Here is a 21,807-nt window from a genome sequence, read left to right as displayed (position 1 = left end):
TAGTAGTTGTGGGATCGCATCTGTTCATGGTGACGTCTGCGTGTAGATAGTCTAATGCTGTCTAACAAAGGTATCTGTACTGGGCTGGCTACACTGTAGTCGGGTATCTGGTGGTTGTCAAAGCTATGATATCTGTAACAGGTGTCACAGTTTATTCCAAATTTGTAAACTTGGACACTCATTCCTGGCCCCCAGTACATCTCTTCTAATTCTATTAGAGATTTCAAAATCCCTTGATGTGTCAGACCCTCTCCCATATGTGCTTCTTGAACCAAGTAAGCTCTCCGCTTCCTGTTTGGAATTACTCTGTCCCCCACTCCAGGGATTTGAGCAAAAGGAACCGAGTTTGCATCAATTATTTATGTATACGTGAGTGGATAGTTTAAAGGTAACGCTGCATGATTACCTTCCATTGAGGCTTTTACTGCTAATAACGTTTCACCGTCTATTACTCTTTTTGAGCGAGCGATTGTAGCTACGGAAGCCGTTTGCACAGCTGCCTTCGCGGCTTCATCAGCCAATGAATTCCCTGCAACGTGAACGCCATCACGCTGATGACTCAGTGTATGAATCACGTTAGTCTTTTGTAGTTCTTTATGCTTAATTTTGCCACCTGTTGAATTTTTGAAGCCGTTTTTAACCCAGTTCTGCACATTTTTGTTGTAAGATTCAACGCAGAAATACGAATCGCACACTGTGAGTGTGGGGAATTCGCGATTGGTATTTCCAAGCGCCATCTTAAAAGCCTGTAGTTCAGCTCGCTGAGCTGTACAGTCTCCGAGTGATTGAGTTTTTGTGACCATAGGTCTAAATTTGCCTTCGCGCCAGCGACCTTTAACAATCGCGCATGCAGCACTATGGGCTTGTTTACCCTCAATTGGGGTTGTGCTGATCCGTCTGTATATATTATACATCCGTAATGTTCTAGAGGCAGAATCTCGGTTGGCAGAGGACATTCGTGTTCGTATTGGAGAAATTCTTGTGTTTTCAAATATGGGTCAAACACATATTCTACGTCTATTGCAGCAAGAGAGTTAACCCATTGTATCCATCTTGGATGTACAGCTTTTGCATTCGGAATGCTCGCTTTTGTCACTGCCTCTAAGGCAGGTAGAGGTGTAACGATCATTATGCGTTTACCCTGCGCGAGGGCTCTCTCCTTTGCTACTGCAGTTTTAACTGCTGTCAGAATTTTCTCAGTAGAAGTGAATTTCATTTCTGCTTGTGTGTACAAGTGTGATTTGTAAGCAATTGGTACCGTTTCTCCCTCAGTAAAGGTCAGGTACGTGAATCCGCATCTCCCTGGGATGATTCGGATCACAAGGTTGCGCATGTTTTCGCGTGTCTGTAATTGTGTTTTTACTAACATGTCTGTTTGGACTGAACGCAGAATATCTGTGTGTGTTTGAGTTCAATTAGTTGGTTTGAAATCAGGTTTGATTAATTCGTAGAGAGGTTTAACCCTTTCTGCGTAATTCAGAAGTTCTTCCAAAATTCAGGAAACCTAGAATTGACTGTAAGTTTTTCAGCGTCTTTGGAGGTTGTAGCAGCGCACATTTCTCTAGAAAGTTAGCTGCCAGGCTTTTGCCTTCACTTGATAACTCTTAGCCTAAAAATAGGACGTTGAGGTGGGCAATTCGTGATTTTTTTAAATTGAATTTATACTCTTCAGATGCGAACCCAAGTATTATGGTGTTCACTCTTTTCGAGTGTACGTCCAAGTCGTCGTCTATAAGATAGATGTCATCGACATAGGATAATGCCTCATCATCGTACGTTTGTAGTAACTCTGTTACCCTGGCTGAAAGTAACCCTGGACTATTCTTGAATCCTTGGGGAGACAGCAAAATTGCAGCAGTATCCCCATAATTGAGAAAGCGGTCAAATGCCTGCTTTCAGGTGCAATGTTTTGACAGAAAAACCCATTTGAAATATCTAATGTGGTTTTATATTTTTTCCCCATGATGTTATTCATCAATGCTGCACTGTGTGCATTTTGTACTGCAAAAGTTTTGCAACAAGAGTTTAAGTGTCTGTAGTCCAATACTAGATGATATGGATTGTCTGGTTTGGAGAAAGGAAACAAAGGATTGTTCATTGACGAGGTGCATGTTTCTTTCACCCCTTGGTATTCAAGTTGATTTAAAATCTCCCTGACTTGTTTTTTAGCTTCTTGCTTAACTGGATACTGCCTTTGTGCAGTAGGTTGATTTTTTTTAACTGGATTTTATGGTGAGGAGAGTCCTCATCCCATCCATGATTTTTATATAATGCTGGAGCCTGGGCCACTGCCCATTTTCTGGCATATGTGTATGTTTTATGAATTGGAATGTGATTTGAGAAGGCTGGCATAATTATCTCTTCCCCATGTGGGCACTCCCTGACAATTTCAGGTGGCCAGTCTTGTTCAATTAGAAGAATGTCATAGCCCTTAGAGAGCTTCTCTCAAAAGAGTGCTCTTATTTTTCTAGTTATGTCCCTCTCCATCCGGAGTGTTACTTCATATAACTTGTGGGGTACACTAACCCTGGTGTCTGCGGATTCAACTTGAATGGATTTATTCAAGTCCACTGTCTCCAGATGATCCTTCAGGATCCTGCGAACTATGGTGACCTCTGCTGTGCTTTCTAGCATAGTCTGAGCCCACTCCCCGTTCTTAAATTGTGTCCTCAAGATCCTCGGCATGTCTGATCTTTATGCTTGCTACCTTCTTTTTGGAAAATTTAGCTTTTTTGCTTTGGTGAATGGGTTCTTTCTCTTTGGACTTGACGCGTTCTTCCTTGTGTTCTGACCTTCCTCTTCTTTCCTATTTCTGCGAGGAAGTCCGAAAAGATCGAGAGGGACGTGTATTATTATCTTTATCTGTCAGGTTTTTTCAAATTATCCCTATTCCTAAGGTTATACCTTTTGAGGGCTCCCGTTGAGGAGACCAACCTCCCCTTTCGGGAGATCTTCCTCTGGACTGAGAACGCTTCTCTCTCCGAAGAGTCTGTTTAATGTTTTCCCACTTATTTTTAGCAGTAGTGAGATTATTTTTAATAAACTTTTTCAGGATTTTCAGTTAATTCGGGTTTTACAGGTTTTCCACCCAAACTATCTCTTCCTAATTCTTCATAAGATTGTTCAATAATTCTAGCAAGCTCATATGGACGGTCTGTTATATCTGTTTCTTTTAACTTCTGGCGATTGCCACGGATGCTGCTTCACCGTTAATATTAGCTAATAGTATAGCCGAGACCTGTTTGAAATCTTTCAGTAATTTCATACCTAGATTTAAGGCCATTTCTGGACCTTATTCATTTTGAATCTGTCTCAGAACGTCTGGTATTCCCGCCATGGACGGTACACCATGTGTTTTTGTGTAGATTGAAGCAAAGACTGTACCCCAAGTGTCACAGTCCTCCACATGTGGTGCTATCCCCATTGGTAAACAGATTGTCAGTATTCTGTGTTTCTCATGAGGTGTACTATCAGGGAATACTTCCTTTATTTTAGTAATTTTTTGAGCTAACCAGAACGGAATTTGTTCCCTCTTTGCGGGTAATTTACCAATGACTGATTGTATAGTCTGTGGTGTAATTTTGTTTGTGTTTCCCTGGTGAGGGGTGTGCTGTGGAATCCTTATAGCAGGTTGGACTGTTAAAGTCCGCATGACATATTGAATCAATTGTCTGTGTATTTTAATTAACTGTTTCAGCTGAGCTAACAGTTCTGGACCTGTCATTCTGTAAATGTCAGGATGTGGTGTGTAGCTGGCCAGTACCGGCCATGTAGCTCCTGGTCTACCTAGTGGACCGAGCCTGGTAATGTGATTTTGATGTTGTAGGGCACCATTAAACCAGATCTGATGCTCCTGGTAAGTTAATGGAATTTCAACGTCCTCGAAAGGAAAGTATTCCGCTGGAGGTACCTCTGCTTTGTAGTAGTGGAACTCCTGTGTTACTGGATTTGCTTGTGGAAAAGTAATCCATGAATAGAATACCTCTGTCTGCCGATATTCATGGTGCCTCTATGACAAATATAACTTTACCACCTCTCGATGATACCCCATTTTCTATAAGTTACATAGTTATGGTTTTCCTTATATCTGCCGGGATGATTATAGCATTATCGTCCTCTTAATTAAACCCTGTAACGTCTAAAGCCGGTTGATTCGCAGCTACTGCAGCTCCACCGGTTGCGTTGTTGTCGCCGTTATTCAACATTGTTTAATGAAAGTTTGCAGAACAAGTTTCACGGAAACAAAGATTAGGTGCATAATATTTTGGAACACTGTGTCCTCTTAACGTTGAATAAACTAACAACTAATACATCGGATTTTCGTCCTACTCAGTTTTGGCGGATATTAACCTTTTACCCACTCCAGACGTCTATTGGAGTATTTCACTGAAAAAAAGGGGTCTGTGTGAAAAGCACGACTGAGTTACTCTGGTATCTAGCGTTAAATTATCGCCTTACCAAATGTTGGGCGCCATGTAGTGGAGTTCCTATATTCCCAATAGGCTCTGCGCATTGGAATAATATATACTGTAGTTTAGACGTAGGACTGAGGTCGAATAGGTCTCTACCGAATATATTAGACTTAATTGTGAGTGCCAGCTAGCTCAGAGGTCACTAGAAACTTTCTCGAATAAACAAGAAGGGATTAGTTTCTGAAACCGCATAAACATGACAACTTTGTTTGCCAAGAATAAGAAATCAATCTCTAGAGTCGAGGAAACAATAGATAGCTATTTTACTCAGTCAATCGTGCATGCTTCGTTTGACCAGAGGTGCTGGGAAAATAGAGAGACGGGCGTTTTCAATAAAGGTATTTATTGAACAGTCTTCTTTCTCAAGCATAAGAAATGTACTGCTACAATCGTAATAATTGTCATAAAGTACAATGTATATAATACGAACAGTATTATAAAGTAGTACTGTAAAAGCATGATATGGTTTCTAAGCCATAAAAGTGCATAAAATGTATAAAATACATACAGTAATAAATAATGACTAAAAGTACTCAACTGGTGCTTCTAAAATATGCCTACCCCAGTGTACCTAACCTAAGTCTAGGACGAGGGAAGAAGTAAGTGAGGAGTAGCCTAAGTTTAGTAGTTCTCTGCCAGAAATCTATTCCAAGAATTCTCCAAGAGGTCTAATCAGCTCCGTACCTTGGTTTTAGAATGAAGGAGGCCTTGTATCTCTCTCTCAGGACTCGATTTCCCAGATACCCGCAAGGGTAGCCCGGAAACACTGGAGCTGGATTTCTCGGCAAGAGAAAAGACAGCGTCTCTTTCAGTGCATCAGCTGGAGGGTCGACTTCCTTCGGCACTTGCTGCTGCAGGGCGTTGGGCAAGTAGATAGTCGATCTGCTCCAAACTACTGTGTGTTTGTCCGGGCAAACCTACGCATATTTATACTTTGAAGGTGCCGAGTTTGACGCATGATTGGACTTAATAACGTCACACAAAGGCTAAATTCTTTGAAAACTCTAGGATTTCTTGGAGAACTCCATATTCAAGCAGGGAGCAGTCTCTAGCTGCTGAAGGCGGGTTTTTCCAAGAAATCGTTGTTGATTCTCGGAACTTAGTGGAAGTAGCCATGCCGTATTTGGGCTGCAAGGCTCAGGCCAAATATCGTACTGATTTCTATGCCTATATAAGGATATGATAAAGTATACCTATATAATAGCATGAATCGGGAAAATTTATACTAGGGTCCTAGATTCATTTACAACAATACATTCACCCCAGTACAGAGATCTAGGCCTAAATCCATCGTTTTTTTGCACTCCACACCACCCCAGTTCAGACATGGCCATATGCAAATCAGCCTTGACCCTGTGCCTCATGGGAACAGTCCAGCACCAACTGCCAAGCCATGTCTTCCCTGGACCGGAATCAAGCATCCTAGGACTGGTTTCTGGCTATCAGCCGTCAACAGCCAGGATAGCTTGACTCCAGTGGTGTGGAGAGCACGGGACTCACGTCTGAGCATACCCGTCCCACTCGGGGTGACAAATGCAAAAACAACAGTTGATGGACCGAATGCAGAACAATGTCATACATTAACCCCAGTACAGAGACCTGGGCCTAAATCCATCGTTTCTTGCACTCCACACCATCCCAGTTCAGACATGGCCATATGCAAATCAGCCTTGACCCTGTACCTCATGGGAACAGTCCATGCCACTGGAATCAAGAAATCCTGGCTGATGGCTGATAGCCAGAAACTGGTCCTAGGATGCTTGATTCCAGTGCAGGAAAGACATGGCTTGGCAGTTCTGGCTGGACAGTTCCCATGAGGCACCGGGTCAGACTGATTTGCATATGGCCATGTCGGAACTGGGGTGGTGTGGTGAGCAAAATAACGATGGATTAAACCCAGATCTGTGACTGGGGGTGAATGTTTTGCCATTGTGCAACATTCCGGCCATCAATTGTTGTTTTTACGCTTGAGTTCGTGTCACAGAAGCTTCCTGATTATCTTTTACGAGCTGCTGTCTTTTCTTGACACATAAGTATTTTGGTTAAAGAGTGACTATTATCTTCTGTGAAACCTTCTGAGAAACATGAGGTCTCATTTACTTGTTCATCATTTTTGCAGTTTCTGGTGTTAGTCCACTGCAGCATGTGACTTACTGCATTTAACATGGTCCAAAGGTAAATGAATCTGACACTATGTGATTACTATTCTGGACCGAAGGCCTATTTGTAAAGTAATATGTAAAGAAATGTTTCTCTTGTGTGCCTTTGGTGTATTTAGCAGTGAGCTGCTCTGATCCACAAAGACATTTAGAAATGTATTCCAGTAAGTTTAGAGCTAGGTTTTAGAGTAAATGTCTGACTTTGAAATGCGCAAAGATTTTTAGGGATACTACTTGGAAGCTGCGACGCCCACAGTTTTCATAGGAATTCTCCTGGAACTCTTGTCAATGTGATTTGTGTGAATAGCTGTGGGAAAAAAACATTTCCTAATGTTTTTCTTTTAATTCCCCTGGGGAAAAATAACTTTCCTTCATGAAGAAAATCCCTCTGCACCCCCACCAATTTTCAGTGTGTTTCCTGGTTATTCCTAGGTTTGAAAATGGATGCACTCCGTCCCTGGACTGGAGTAACCTTCCCATTTCCAGGGTGGGAATTAGCCAAGAAATTGTTAATGAATATCCACAGCCTTGCGCAAAACTTCCTGGGCATTCCTGTCTTTAATTTTCGCCCTCCACCCTTGTGAGCAGATTTACTCTCAAGTAATATTACACCATACCCATGAGAGTAATTGGATTCACCGGTGTAAATTCATGGATTCAAAATTCAAAGCATGATTCTGCAATCTTTAATCAAGACATCTGTGTCTGTAAGTTAAAAGTAGACATACACATAGTTTGAGTAACTGGGCCCGAATTGCTTTCTTTTTAACGGACAGATTTCCCTGAACATGTTGCTCTTTATTTTAATCTGTTGTGCTTGCTTCTGGTATTCTTTGTCCAAACGTGGGCAGTATCCCTGCGTTTTAGATGTATTTTTATGCAGATTTATTGTTTAGATTTTAAATTCTAGAATGGGATAGTATTATCACAGATCCATTTCGGATGTGAAAGGGATCCTGAAGTCTGTAGATTTCTTGCTTGTGTTTAAAGTAGTCTGGCTGTATTCCAGACTGTTATGGGAGGCAACAGCTACATTGTGCAACATGATAATGCAGCTTCGTGCATAAAAATATGTTTCTAAAATATCCTTTAGAAATAAGAGCCAAAAGTGAAAAATGTTCCCTGAGGATTGTACCAATTTAATAAATTTTTAAATTAGCCATAACCCATATTGAAATTTACTTACCATGAGCAGGGGACAATGTCCTTGGATCAGAGACCTCCACCGCATTCTGGGAGCTATGATTATATGCCCTATTCCCCCTCCATGATTATCCATAGTGTCCCTGTTTGGTGGGCACCGGTTCACAGTCGCCTACTTCCTATATGGTCAATCTTTAATGCATCGATTGGAAATCTAATCTCAGCCAGATGAATACCGCAATTCGTGACCTTGACTGTCTCGCTGCTGAGCACTTTGCAGTGAACCTGCTGCATCCATCATGCTTTCCAAATGTCAGTGGTATCGTACAAAGTGTCACTGTTGTTTGCTACACAGTCATTATATGTTGATAAAAATGCTTGAATCTTACATTAAACCAGGGGTATATAATAGTTCATCATAAAGTAGGTGTTCAATCATGGTTTTTTAACCACTCACACTACCAAAGCCTGTTTCGTTGGTTTGTAAATGGGACGCGGCAGATTTGTAACGTTATCGTTTCCTTCCTTAAAGAAGCAAACATTACACCATGCTTCATTTGGGTCCTCCTGAAGCCTACTGGTGTACTTGTAAGTAAGTAAGTAAGTAAATGTTTATTGTTTAGTTAACTAAAACCATAACAATATAAAAGCATTATATTATACAAAACAGATTAAAAAAGAATTAAACAATGTCCATTTTGTTGCTACTTGACACTCATAACATTTCTTTGTTAAAATTCAATGACCATATGTTTGACCATTTTTCTTTTACCTGGATTCTGACCCTTTCAACAAAAGCTTTGAGAAAACTTTGAGGAATTTGATTAGTCTACCATTCAGTTGTGGGTCTGATGGATTTAGGCACGCAATTATAGCAGCTCTACAGGACCTAATGCCTCTCACATTAAAGCTTTGTCTGAGCAAAATGGCTCGTTCGTTGTACAGTTTGTTGCAAGTGCAAATTACATGAATGAAGTCTTCTTTGTAGTAATCACAAAGCCGGCAAGATTTCGGGCCAGAATGCACCCAGGTTGGCTGGTCTGCAATGGATAGTAATTTTCCAAAACGTAATGCCATTAGTTGTTTTTTCACGTCAATTGAAAATGTCAAGTTCAAGTATGACGTAGGTGCAAGAGACTTGTAATTGTTAATCACCATCCAAGCATGCGACCTTAACCTGAAGATATTTTTGTCAGTTTGTGCTGAATGGGTTTTAGCTACTTTGTTTATGGCTTGTTTGAAAGACTGATCCAGCAGATTTTTGTTCCATAAGTCAGTTGTACAATTTATTGAGAGGGATTTGCACAGGTATTGATTAAAAGGAGAGTTTCTGTCCTCGTTTACTTCGGTCCATAGGGCGTCATTAATTTGTGATGTGGCTGCATTTTGTTTCAGCCAGTACCAGGTTTTTACTGTAGCATACATTCTCCCTATGTCTTCATTTATTAAGCCGAATTCAAGCCGGACCTCAAGCCTGGTGTACTTAGATTAGCTTAACAATCTCCTTAAAATGAAAATGTGAATGTCTAGTTGTAGGTAATTGGTGTATGAAGCTTTTACAATGACTTTGAATCCGACTGGGACAAGTACAGCACCTTATGAAATACCTAGTTCAAGTCATAGAGTTCTCCACAGCACCTTAGTTCCTTTAAATAGGCAGCCAGGTTTGTGGACGAAGCCATTCCTGTTAACAGACGCATACCTTTCCATTTAATTTCTCAATCAAGACTGAACATGTTTTTTTCATTTTTTAGTCCCCTATTTTAGGAAAATGTTCAGATCAGTAGATTTCATATCCGGTATGACAAGTGGTGAGATACTTTGAAGGCGAAACACACTAACAAATAATGTAATTTGTTTTGTGTTTTATGTATACTTTTAAGCATACAATTCGTTCCAGTATTTATTGAAACTATACGTGTTCTGTTTTTCAGGGATGGCGATCCGAATCACAAGCTTCCCATGACCCTCGTCCAGATGAGTAAGCATCTGTATTCTTCATTGGTGTGATTTGTTCTTATTTGAACTTTCTTAAGTGGATTGGAAAAAGTCTGTATTTCAAAAACGTTCACTAACTATAAAGAATATAAAACAATTAATATGAAGATTATCTTTTTTACCCAGACATCCTTCCTACTTTGTCTTTACCCTTAGTATCTGCCACTTTAATTTTCACCGGCTTTCTCTGTGTTTTTTTAAAATATAGATTGGTCAGGATTTTTTTAACCACATTTGAGGTTATCTCCTCATAATTTTGTGCCATGTCTCTACTTTTGAGGTTCAGTTAGTCGTGTGACTGGAATGTGGCTTTAGCATTTGTACATTCTAGGTGCTTGTCCTTCCTGTGCGAGAGATTTATTTGCTAACTATTGAAATCTATTTTGCGCTTTTTAAGTTCAAATCTGTTAATCTATGAGATGAGTTTGCTTTCTCCTGAGGTGCAGGACTTTTAATTTTTTATTGACACTTTCATCCTAGCAACTCTTCTGGCCTTGTGACTTTTAACTGGTTTTTTTCCATAGAGCTGGCAAACCACGACATTTTGAAATTAATAGATAGATCATTCTTTGTACTGACATAACACAGTCAATTAAGACCTGCAGGGGGAGGATAGGAGTAGCCTTTTTAAGGAGGCTTCCAGAAGGCGTTTAACTGTTGAATCCAGCCAGTACCCTGACTCACCTCTGGGACTCCATATCTAAAGCAGAACTCCTCAGGGCTTTGGTTTTCCACCATTCTTTGCATGCAGCCATGCATTTCTGACCAGAAGTGGCAACAGAAATTTCACTACAAGGAAAGAAAATCATCATGGGATTTGACTTCTTCATCTGCGGAGAAAGTAGGAGGAATGTAAAGAGTTTGCCCAGTGGTTGCACCATTAAAAGTTAGGAATTCTCTTTATAATGCCAAGGTATGGAACACATTAAAAAATGTTCCTTTGCCCATTGTCACTTCATTAGGATGTAGTTCAAGAATGATCCCCTGGGAATAACAGAACCAAACAAATTCCACTAAAAACCAAAATGGCTATGAATCGTTTAAGCCACACTCTTGGTGACTCAATATGCTGTTAAAGTGCTGTGATCTTGCTTCATCTCAAACATCAAGTGCAGCAGAAGTGATGGTACGACGTGAGGACCACATGAGACAAAGTCATAGATTTTTTTAAAAATTGGATATTCAAAGACTGACTGCTACCCTTATTAAATGTGACCTAGGCAAACACAATTTATAGAAGAGATTAATCAGAACTGGGTTCAGCTCTGTAGATTATTACCATAGCATAGTGTTTACAAAATGGTTGGTATGAAATCTCATATGGCTGTCTTGTAGATAATCTTCAAGAAACATGGCATTGGAAGTGGCAATTTAGCTGCAATACTAGGTGTGGTTGTGTGCAATGCACTAATACTTGGAAGATCTGAATGGTGGTATTAAGGCATCAGAAAACGTAAGTAATAACAGAACACTTTACTGTATTTTGCAGTTACTCCTGCATTTTTAGTCCTTATCGGACTATATTAGTACAAATCCCCTCTCCAAACCCCATTCCGTGGATCAGCTGATGTACTATTTTATAGGGCTAGAGTTTAAGGCATACAGGGGACATGCATTCAGAATTAGAAGATAGAAAACAACAGACAGAAAGAAAAGTAGAGTACAACAGAGATCCAGGAAAATGTTATAATGAGACTTGACTGATTTAATTAAACCTCGTGACAGGCCAATCAGCAAGGTGTCTTTTTCAACTACTTTAGAAGTGGGCATGGTGGTTTAGTTGCTGTCTAGGGTGATTCCCTTATATGATGTTGGGTGTTCCAAATTGCAGCTGGCGTTCAAAACGCTTGTGGCAATTTTATGAGTCAGATCATGTATGATTTACTATTTGTTCTTTCTGGCACTGTGTAGCTTAGGCTCAAGATATCGTCCATATTTTGTCATGCAATGTTTTTGTAGATGCCCACGTTGGGACCAGATACCCCTCGTATTCAAATGTAATGGATACCGCCTGTGAAATGTACTGGTTGGGGCAGTAGCAGGGTGATAGATGGAAAGAACAGCTATAGAGGGAACAACAGACCCATGGATGTAATGCAGAGTCATTGACTGTATAAAGTAAGTGGATTAAGCACTTGGTCATGGGACAGAATCCCAGTGGCTGCTTGTTCATTTACACTTGCTAATTGTATGTCTGTGAATACAAGGCACAAGTGCTGTTTACATTCCGTAACATACTGAGTTTGATTGTTGTTTGTAGCCTTCTAACAAATTCTTAATGGCTGTGAAGTATTTTCACAGTTCCATCACTGATCACCATCCTTCTGCTGGCTTTTTGATGATGATGGCATTGTTGTTACACTGGGGTTTCCTGGTATGATTAGGTGACTGTTTTGAATGGAGGACATCCCTGTGCTGTGGAAAAATTCAGAAATGTAATATGTTTGTTGTGGTGATGTCACTGCTGGAGTTTTACCTATCTATACTTTTAAGAAAATTAGGCACTTGACATGCAAGGTATTGAGCAGAATGGTATTTTAAGTACAAAATGTCACGCAGTCCGGTAGATAACCTTAACTATACTAGTTACCAGGATGTGAAAAGTCCCTTCTGTAATGGTTTAGAAAGCAGGTATTTATATCTCTGATCATCCACCACAATTGTTGAGCATGATCTGCTCTTTGTGTTCAAGGCCTCTGCTTGGTCCTCCCCCTAGGTTAGGGAGGACCCCAAAATCATCTCCTCTCTCATTGCCTGATATTTCTCAAAGCTCACTTTTGTGAATTGAAAATATGCTTTTTAGCATGTAAAGGTTAAGTTGTTTTATCAAAGGGTTGTGGGTGCAGTAGCTTACTCCAGAGTTTTGCATGAATTCCATGTTTTCAATGTAACGAGTATTAATAAAACAGAAATAATAATACAGTAATCTCACATACCTTTAGTAAAACAACAAATATCTACTTTGCCTGCTAAAATATATATTGACATCTCACAGAAATGAAAGTATATTAAGCAGTACCTTTAGTTAAACAACAAATAATTATATCTTTACATGCTAAAATGCATATAGTCATCTCACAATAGTGAAAATTCAAATATAGCAAGCAGTGAGAGAGGTGATAATTTTGGGGTCCTCCCTAACATAGGGAGAGAACCAAGCAGATGCTTTGAACACAAAGAGCACATCATGCAGAACGATTCGGCGGTGGTCCATCCTCCTAGGACCACCCCAATCACAGTTATAGGCAACAATACAATCCCAACCAAAGGCCCTGCAAAGCATTATGGGACAATATTCTAGAGTGCAGTGAACAATAATTTATGGGTTTCAGCAACATATTTATCATTTGCACATCCCTAAGTAAAGTGTTCTGGTTTGATTTCATCCTAATAAAATCTTTGTTCCATTCACACAAAATTAAAAAAAAAAATGTTTTCCTAACTACTGAAGTATATTGTGAAATATTTGTATAGTTTGAAAGCTATTAAATGTTGTGTGTTAGAAAAAAACCTGACATTTCACAGCCTTCAATTTTTCTCTTGTTGTACAGCAAAATTTACTGTACAAACTCCTCTAACTTTGTAGTCCGAGAAAGAACAGTAAACAAAATCTCCAGGATAAAGTAAGCAGCAAATCTTACGAAGACATAAGCTGACAATTGACCTTGGTGATCACTGAGCATTTGTGACCAGTTAAAAACAAGATTTAAAGGCATCTTTATTGCACACACTTTCTGGGAGAACAGAACACCTGTTCTTTAACCAGAACAGACCAGTAGTCCCTAATATTAGTTTTCCCTGATAAAAATTGCAAGTGGCAGAGTAGATTTCTCGAGGCCTAGAATCTGCTCTATTTCTATATTAGCCAAACATTTACCATTGTTTACCAGTATAATAAGGACTATATCCCAGTGATATTGTAGTGGGTTTGTCCTGCCATTGAGTTGAAAAAACAAAGTTGGGAACAGTAGTGGTTCTAGTCAGAGGTTCACCATTGATTTTTACCAATTGATCTTGAGGCTCAACCACCCACCAAACATTGTGGTTTCCTCTATTATGGGGTTGAAATTGAATTCTGGTTCTTGAACAAACAGGAGAATATCATCAGAATACATTGACACCAAGGTCCTCCAGGATCCAAATTTTATGCCTCAGCGTTGATGGGATTCTCTGACACATCTGGCAAGATTACGATACCGGTCGGAGTTGCCTCTGACCTACACCGCTTCGGTAAGTGAACTGCCCCACCGTAGGTCGGCGGTTCCACACTAAAAATTACGATGCAAAGTCCCATTTCTCTATGGGATCTTGTGCTGTGGGTGGAAACTGCCTGCAGCACATGCTCCAATTGAGAAACAGGAGTTTGTGAAAACCCCTGCACTGGGTGGCAGGCACCTTAAGGTGCCTTACGCCCGGTGCAGGGATTTCCAGCGGGGTACCATAGGCCTAGCTACAGAGGGCCTGGGGGAAGAGGGCCCTGCTTGGGGTCCCCCAATGTCGCATTCCGACAGCCTTTCCAAGTCGGAAAGCCCGAAGTCAAAAGGCTGAGGACCTCAACTCTGAAGAACTTGCAGGGTAATCCCCTGTGACAGCGCCAAAACACGTGTTGGCTAAGAAGGCTTAAAGATCTTGAATTAAAGACATCTGAAAATATAAAGACAAGCCTCATTGTGATATATATATATATTTTTTAAACAAATTTTATTTGTCAAGTGTTGCATACATTGCAGGCCCCTGTACTCCAGAGGTTACCGCACATATCCAATACACTTTCAATCGACTTTGACTGTTATGTGCAATAAACAACCACAATATAACAAACCCCGCTCCCCCCAGATTGCGTCCATGCCACACACAGCCATCCATGCCGTCACTGCACACCCAGAAATCACGATCCCTCAGGGTCTTCCCGCCCCACCCCTGTCCAGCCATGAAGGATGTATATGTATCAGGTCGGCAAGCGTGCATCAACCTCCTGTGGCGGGTCCAGGTCTATCCCCGGGTAATCCGCCCACCTGTGCCATATCTTGTAGTGCTTACGCGGGCATTCCCTGGCCAGAAAGACTGGTTGTCCAAGCCCCATGGAGAAGTCTAGCCTCATTGTGATATTTAATGTAACTTCATGTATTTACTTTGAACGTGTGCATAGGATTTGTCTATATAGTAGCATAGCGAGATGAAGTCACCACATTCTATGTGCACATGTGTTTCTGTTGAGGTCCAAATATAGTATTATAGGAAGGTGATCAGAGAATGTTTTGTGGATATACGTGATTGAGCTTGCCCAATCTCAAACATCTCCTCTGCTCAACCAAAAGTCTGTTCTTGATGCGGAACCTCAAACCCAGAGGTGTGGCTATCATAATTGAGCAAAACCTTCCTTGTGGTCCCTCAAAAACAGTCCAGGGATTGGTGCCTTTCTAGCCAGCAGGAAAATAGATGGGGCCGGCGAATGCATGAGCTATATCTGCCTGTGACAGGGTAGGCCTCCTCGGAGTTAATTAAGTTCCTGCGCACAACCTAGATCGCAATCCTGTCAGGGACAAATATATCTCCCCACACCCAAGCCCTTTGTCCACTGTCTGGGAGCCAAACACCGAACTCTTACAGTACCATTTCAAAATAGTAATCTAAAATCTGAATTGACCATGAAGTTGAATTTTAAGTTACTATTAAAAGTACTTGAATCATTGTTCCAGATAGTCCCAAAGTGAAATTAAGCATTATAAGTTGTTATAATGTAACACAGAATTATCTTACGGGACAGCCTGCCTTACCACAGTAAAAAATGACTTTGGAGTTTTTTCGCTATCACAACATGTAAAGCAAAGATACATGTGCTTTACTATTTAAATACCATGCACCCTGCTCTGTGGGCATGTAGGGCCTACTTTAGGAAATGACTAATAAGTATTATAAAGGAAGGATTAGTCCTGGCAACAGATTTATTTTACCAAGTCGAATTAGTGGTGGCTTAATATGTGCTGCAGCCCACTAGTTGCATTTCACTTACAGGCCCCGGATACACTTTTGTACCATGTACTATTGACTTGCAGGTAAGTAAAATATCCTAATTAGGAATATAGCTAACTGTGTCTCAGTACATAGTAAAAACATTTGTTTTAAACATTAACAAAATCTACCGAAAAAAGTAGGGAACCAGGCAAAAAGGGGCATTTTCCTGCACATAAAGTAAGATTGCCCATTTTAATTGTGAACTAATATCAAAACACAGAACATTGTATTCAAATGCAACAAATAGTTACTGGTAAGCAGTGATTACCTTACTGTACAAGAGTTTTTTTAAATAGGTTATTTTAATTTCCTTAAATTCAAAAGGATACTCAGTGGAATGAAACAGAAAAATACAATCTCATGTATAGAGTACATGTTTTAATTTTAAAGTTTGATAGAAGAACTTCATTTACTTTACATTTTCTTCTGCAGAGTACCACATCTTGACTTGGGAAAGCTTGGAGATTCAGACGATGAGGTAATCCTTAAATTACATACTTTTGTTTATGGTGTTTAGGATAACTACTTGTTTCCCACGAAGCATTGTAATCATTTTTATTTGTACAGCATGACTGTGAGCCGCTTGATCAGTTTTTAAACGCATTGTATTTTTATTGCCACTTGTCTGTAATATATTTGCGACATCAATATCTTATTATTAGTGTTAATATCATTATTCATAATAATGTTAACAATAATGGGAACTTACAAATAATGCACAGCACTCATACTGGTATAATGTGAGATTCTGAATTATAGCAGTCATGATAATGATAGTTTTTCTTCATTGGGACATAAAATAAAGGAAATAGTTCAAGCATTTAAGTGAATGCCAACTCCAATCAGAATTTCAAAAGGGGAGAAATGAACATGGAGTGATTTTAGAAAAAAATCTCTCGCCCTTAAATTTGGAAAGGACTGAGCATTGTTTGTGGGCCTTCCGCAGTTCATGAACTATAAAGCTATCTGTCTGTCTATCATTTTCTAGTAAGCAGTTCAAGAATGGGACTAACTGTACTTGGTGCAAAAGTATACCTGTCCATTAGCACACCATTCCGATCTCCAGAAGTGACAGTCTTGTAACTCTTAACTTTTTGCAATGCTGTGATTTTGATTAGTTTTAAGATTTAGCCACATCTAATACTACCAAGAAAGCATCCAACCTTCTGATGTCCCTTTTGAAATCTTTTTATTGTTGTGCACAAAGCTGTGAAAAGCATGAATCAGATTTGGACTCCTGCACATCTGCATCACTGATGGGCAGGAGTATATGTGATCACTGCACTTAATTAGGCTGGCATACAGAATTATGCTTCTTGCTAAGAAGCCACTTTTGACAGTTCTTTGAAATAATGATTGTCCAGGATAACACAGACAAACTTTGCCATCTTCGGGGGGCGTGACCAACTGGCGAACAAGATGCCCGCTTGTTAGAGTGGCTCCTGCGCTCCACCGGCCTTATTCCCAAACATCCTTCCTACAATCCAGTCTCCGTTGAAAACCTGCAATTTTCCACTGCATAAAATTGTATGTTACTAGTAATAATCAAGAACGCGCCAGTAATGCCGATGGAGTCTCCTAACATTAGTCATTATTGTCCTTTAAGAAAAGGAGATATTTCGGCAGACTTTCGCTGTTTAGAAAGTCTTGTAATAGTGGCCAGCGGGTACTTTGTTTCAGCCGTTTATCTCATTCCTGTATGTGCAACGGGATCTGTTTAGAACTATCCAGACACAACGTTAAGGCAGGATGGCAGGGGCAGCCCACGTCAGTCACAGAGCACCTTGAGATTTCTGAAGCAGGACACAGCAGATACCCCTGAAGATATTGTTAGTTGGAGGCAATTTTTAGTCCCCACATGTAGATCTCAATTGCCTCGCGCAAGGCGAGCGTACTACTATCGTAAAAAAAGAACACGAGAACAGTATTTTTGATGTTCGATTTCCCTTGCATTCTGATAAGAGCAAACTAAATTTATATTGCATTAATTGGGATGAACTACTCATGCAAGCAGGAGGCAACTGGAGATCACTGGGCACCTCTGACGTCACCTACATAGCAGGATCCAGTCACCCACGTACATCCACTGATCTGCTTGTCTGGGAGGAGGAGCCTAAACCACACCAGGGTAGTCGAGGGGTTTCTGGACCGGCACCCATCTGCTCCAACTCCGCGCAGATGATGTGAGGACTCGCTTGACCCGTCACGACTGCAGCAAGCTCCTTTGAAAGGGACCGCACACTCACCCTGTTCCCAATTTGCCTGTTGCACGTAACACGTGTGAGTAAGAGCACTTCATGCGTCCAACCTGGAGCCATCTCTCAACTCACTAACACACACCACAGATGGGGAAAGTGCAGGCACACCTCACCAAATACCTGCAGCCCAGGAACCACACGCAATTAGCTCTGTCTCACTCCATTACCCCGGGCGGGCAGCCAGAGTCACAGCAGAATCTGGTCTCTCCTTGTCAAAAGCCACCACAGACACCGGACCATAACAATGTAAAATTGTTAATGCTGCGAAAGAGCTGTCAACACCAAATATGTTGGGAACTGGGGATGGGTTGGGATACTTTACTGATTATAAACATGGAGCACAAGGTATCTATCTGGGTTCAATCACACTGTTTTTCTTCGCATACGGTGACTTTTACTTAACCTGTTTTAAATTCATGACTATAAATACCAGGACGCAGTGGAAAAGGGGACTGGCTGGACACTTCCTTCACACCTGATAAGGAAGATTTCTAGACACGTTCTCTGCGAGTATAACTATGCGCTTTGCACAAATGTTGTAACAGACAAACATGAGGCCCGTTTAGACCTCCGTAGTTTCAGATATGTGAAGCAGGAGCTAACAGAGTCTGCAATATCCCATCCATCTGGCATGCTCTGTGCCTGGGCAGCATTCACGGGGACAGCACAGAGGGGGAGGGGCGGGAAAGGAATGGGTAACATCCCGTTAGTTAAAATCCATGTGTATCTCACAGTAGAACCTGGAGAAAGTCTGATACTGACTTATTCCATTTTATTCTCAGCACTGGAAATTGGAGGCTCGCGGAGAAAGATCACAGCATTTATCCTTATTCTGTGCACAGAGAACAGAACACGCTGCTCGTCTCCTGCCCACCACCAGGAGCAAGCACAGCTCTTCCATCGCAGCAAGGGGCGAGCGTCTGTTTATAGTCACGCCGGGCATAACCAGCAACGGCATATAAGTATGTAGGGCCACACTGTGCTGAAACGCTGTGATGAAAAGAGACGCCCGCGTGTCTCGGGAAATAAAATGCAAAATAAAGTGGGAGCGGGCGAAAGTGAAAGCGCGCCATGCGCGCGCTGTGTTGAAAATTAGACCCCCGTGGGACTGGGGAAAATACAAGGCGAAGGAAAGTGGGAGCGGGCAAAAGTGAAAGGGCACCATGCGCACGTTGTGATGAAAAGAGACGCCCGCGGGACTGGGGAAAATACAATGCAAACTAAAGTATGTGTACACATCTTCTGTCCGGCAGGCACGGTGAACAGGTGACAGGAAGGGAGCAAAACATGCCTCCCTTCCAATGAAAAGCATGCATTTTGGACCTGCGCTAATCAGAAGCATGGGTGGAGGCTCCACCCCGCTTTCAAAGCAAAATAGACGACCATAGATCAAGCGAGCAGCGCGTGCGCTACGTCGCTAGGCGAGACCTAAAACTGCGCAAGCGCTTTTAACGAAAGTAGATACGTTTACTGTTCCTAACGGTCAAGCGCTGCGGCAGTGGAGGAGCAGTGCAACCCCCTCACCAGGCATCATCTGATGGTGACGGGTTCACCCTTAAATACAGTATAACAGAGCTGCAGGGCATTTGTGGTTCCCTGGAGGCAAACATTTATTCAGTCTCCACAGAAGTCATGCTGATGAGGGCAGACGTGTGCAATACGGAAGCACAGGCGATGGAAGCTTAGGACCCACTCTCCACACTCCGATCCGATATAGCTGCTTGAGAAGAAGTCATGTTTATATAACTGGGGTGCCAGAGCGATTGAATCGCCTAGCAGCAGACCTTTTTGTTAAAGATCTTGTACTAAAGCAATTGCAACCCAAGTACCTCTCCCAACTACTTCTCAGTTGCATGTGCCCGTCAAGTGCTGGATGGCCCCTCCGAAACTCTGGGCCCCACCTCATAGGATTATTGCTTGCATCTTTAACTACTGTGACAGAGACGTGATTATACAGGCCGCATGAAGTGCCCCACTTGTCAAATTGGACAATTCCACTGTAACCTTCTTCCCTGACTTCACGCTCCGAGTTGAAAACATTACGCAGAAGCTTTGTTGAAGTTAAAAAGTCCCTGATGGAAAGAAAACTTAAAAACTCTATGATGTTTTTGGCACAAATAAGAGTGGTCGCAAATGGAAAGATTTGGCACTTTACATCACCAGAGGCGTCCTGGGAATGGCTAGACGGCTGGAGACTGGTGGGAGGGATGAAGTCAATAAACCCTTTGTGACAGCAGCGACGAGATAACTGTGCAAACACCCGCCATCAACAAGCCCCACGTTTTGCGTCAGCAGCACACCCTGGTGCAAAGCCCAAGTGATTGAGTGAGTCAACAGGAGGCCCGAAAAGACTGATTTGAGGTAGGCGGATGAGGGTGATCCCACAACAGCTGGGTTTGAACACTCCAAATGCTAGCAACAAATGGGGCCTCGTCCCCGAGACTGGTTATGAGAAACCGTGGTGGTAAGGGGCACATGTCCATTGACTAAAGATGGCAGATTCTGGGAATACTTGATCTGTTTGGATTTGGGGGATGGGTGGAGTGCATCTCGGGGTTAACATTATCACCTATAGTTTAAGGTTTGGGACGACAGGCACTCTGCAGTGTTGGGAGGCGGGCAGTTTCAAGTTTATTATGCTGGGATTCAGGGTGGGGGGCTTGTTTGGAAGTTTAGTTTGTCTCTAATCTTTGTTTTTTCGCGGCAGGCAGTTCACAGCACACAATCATGGTTATGACTTGATGGAGCCCAGTGGGTGGGGTCAATGCCCGCCCTTTGATCAACACTAATCAGTGGGGTACAGGAGTGGCACCCGAGCCATGAATGCACATATGGCCACTACACTAAATAAAGCCCACATTTGCCTTATGCTCTTCTATGTTAATTGCCTGGGGGATTAAATTAAGATAGGAGTAGTATTGCAATACATAAAAAGACACTCCCCAGACATTGTACTCCTCCAAGAGACCCATGTTATGGGTATTGCCTACTATACTTTGGACAGGTGGGGATACAGAATGGTTGCACATGTGGGAAACACCACTGGCTCTAGCTAGGTGGGGATCCTGCTCAAGAATTTGTTGCTGCTTACCATTCACCAAACCTGGTCTGACACATACACGGCAGGTATGTGGCCATAATGGGTACTTGGGAGGGTACAACATTTAATATAATTTCTGTTTGTTTTCTGCAAAACTCTGCAACAGCTTGCTCCCAGACCTGAGCACGGTCCTGCTCAACCTGCCAAATGGGGAAATGTTGATAGGTGGGGACTTAAACATATCACTCTGTGATGATAAGGACCGCTGGTCACCCAGACAGATGACCTCCCAGCAATGCTCACTTGCTGGCTCTAATAGACACATGGCGCTCACTTAATCCTACGTGACAGCACTGTACTTTTTACTCAGGGGCTCATGGCAGTCTTTTTTGCACTGACATGTGTTTACTCTGGCGGGACAGCTCCCTAGATTTCTGGAGGTCTGACACTTGGATAGAGGCATTACTGACCACTCCCCATTTTGGGCCATGTATGGTCTTGATGACTGCACGGGACAAAGTGAAATCACACTTAATCCATGGTACTTTAAAGTCCCCAGAATCCGAGAAGGCCTCCTAGTAGCCACGGACCGATACTTCACGGAAAATGGGGCCTCTGAGGATTCTGCGCAAACCCCATGGGGAGCCTATAAAGAGGTCATTAAAGGGCAGGGCCTCTACCTGAGTACCAGGGCCAAATTGGAGGTGATAGAGAGAGAGAAC

The 21,807-nt window shown here is 41.9% G+C and overlaps 1 protein-coding gene across 2 annotated transcripts in view; it reads left to right on the top strand.

The window, feature by feature from the left end:
* CAPS2 (calcyphosine 2) overlaps positions 1-21,807 on the top strand; it is a 780,299-nt gene that overhangs the window by 152,065 nt on the left and 606,427 nt on the right. For both annotated transcript variants that reach the window (XM_086918127.1, XM_086918122.1), the window contains exons 3-4: positions 9,709-9,755; positions 16,220-16,265. In XM_086918127.1, the coding sequence (XP_086774253.1) occupies positions 9,709-9,755; positions 16,220-16,265 (93 nt within the window). The remainder of the gene's footprint in view (positions 1-9,708; positions 9,756-16,219; positions 16,266-21,807) is intronic.

This window comes from Lissotriton vulgaris, chromosome 1_1 (genome assembly GCF_964263255.1).
Source record: "Lissotriton vulgaris chromosome 1_1, aLisVul1.2, whole genome shotgun sequence".
Taxonomy (NCBI): Eukaryota; Metazoa; Chordata; class Amphibia; order Caudata; family Salamandridae; genus Lissotriton; species Lissotriton vulgaris.
Note: the sequence above shows the minus strand (reverse complement) of the source record. Positions and strands in the feature narration are given on the sequence as shown.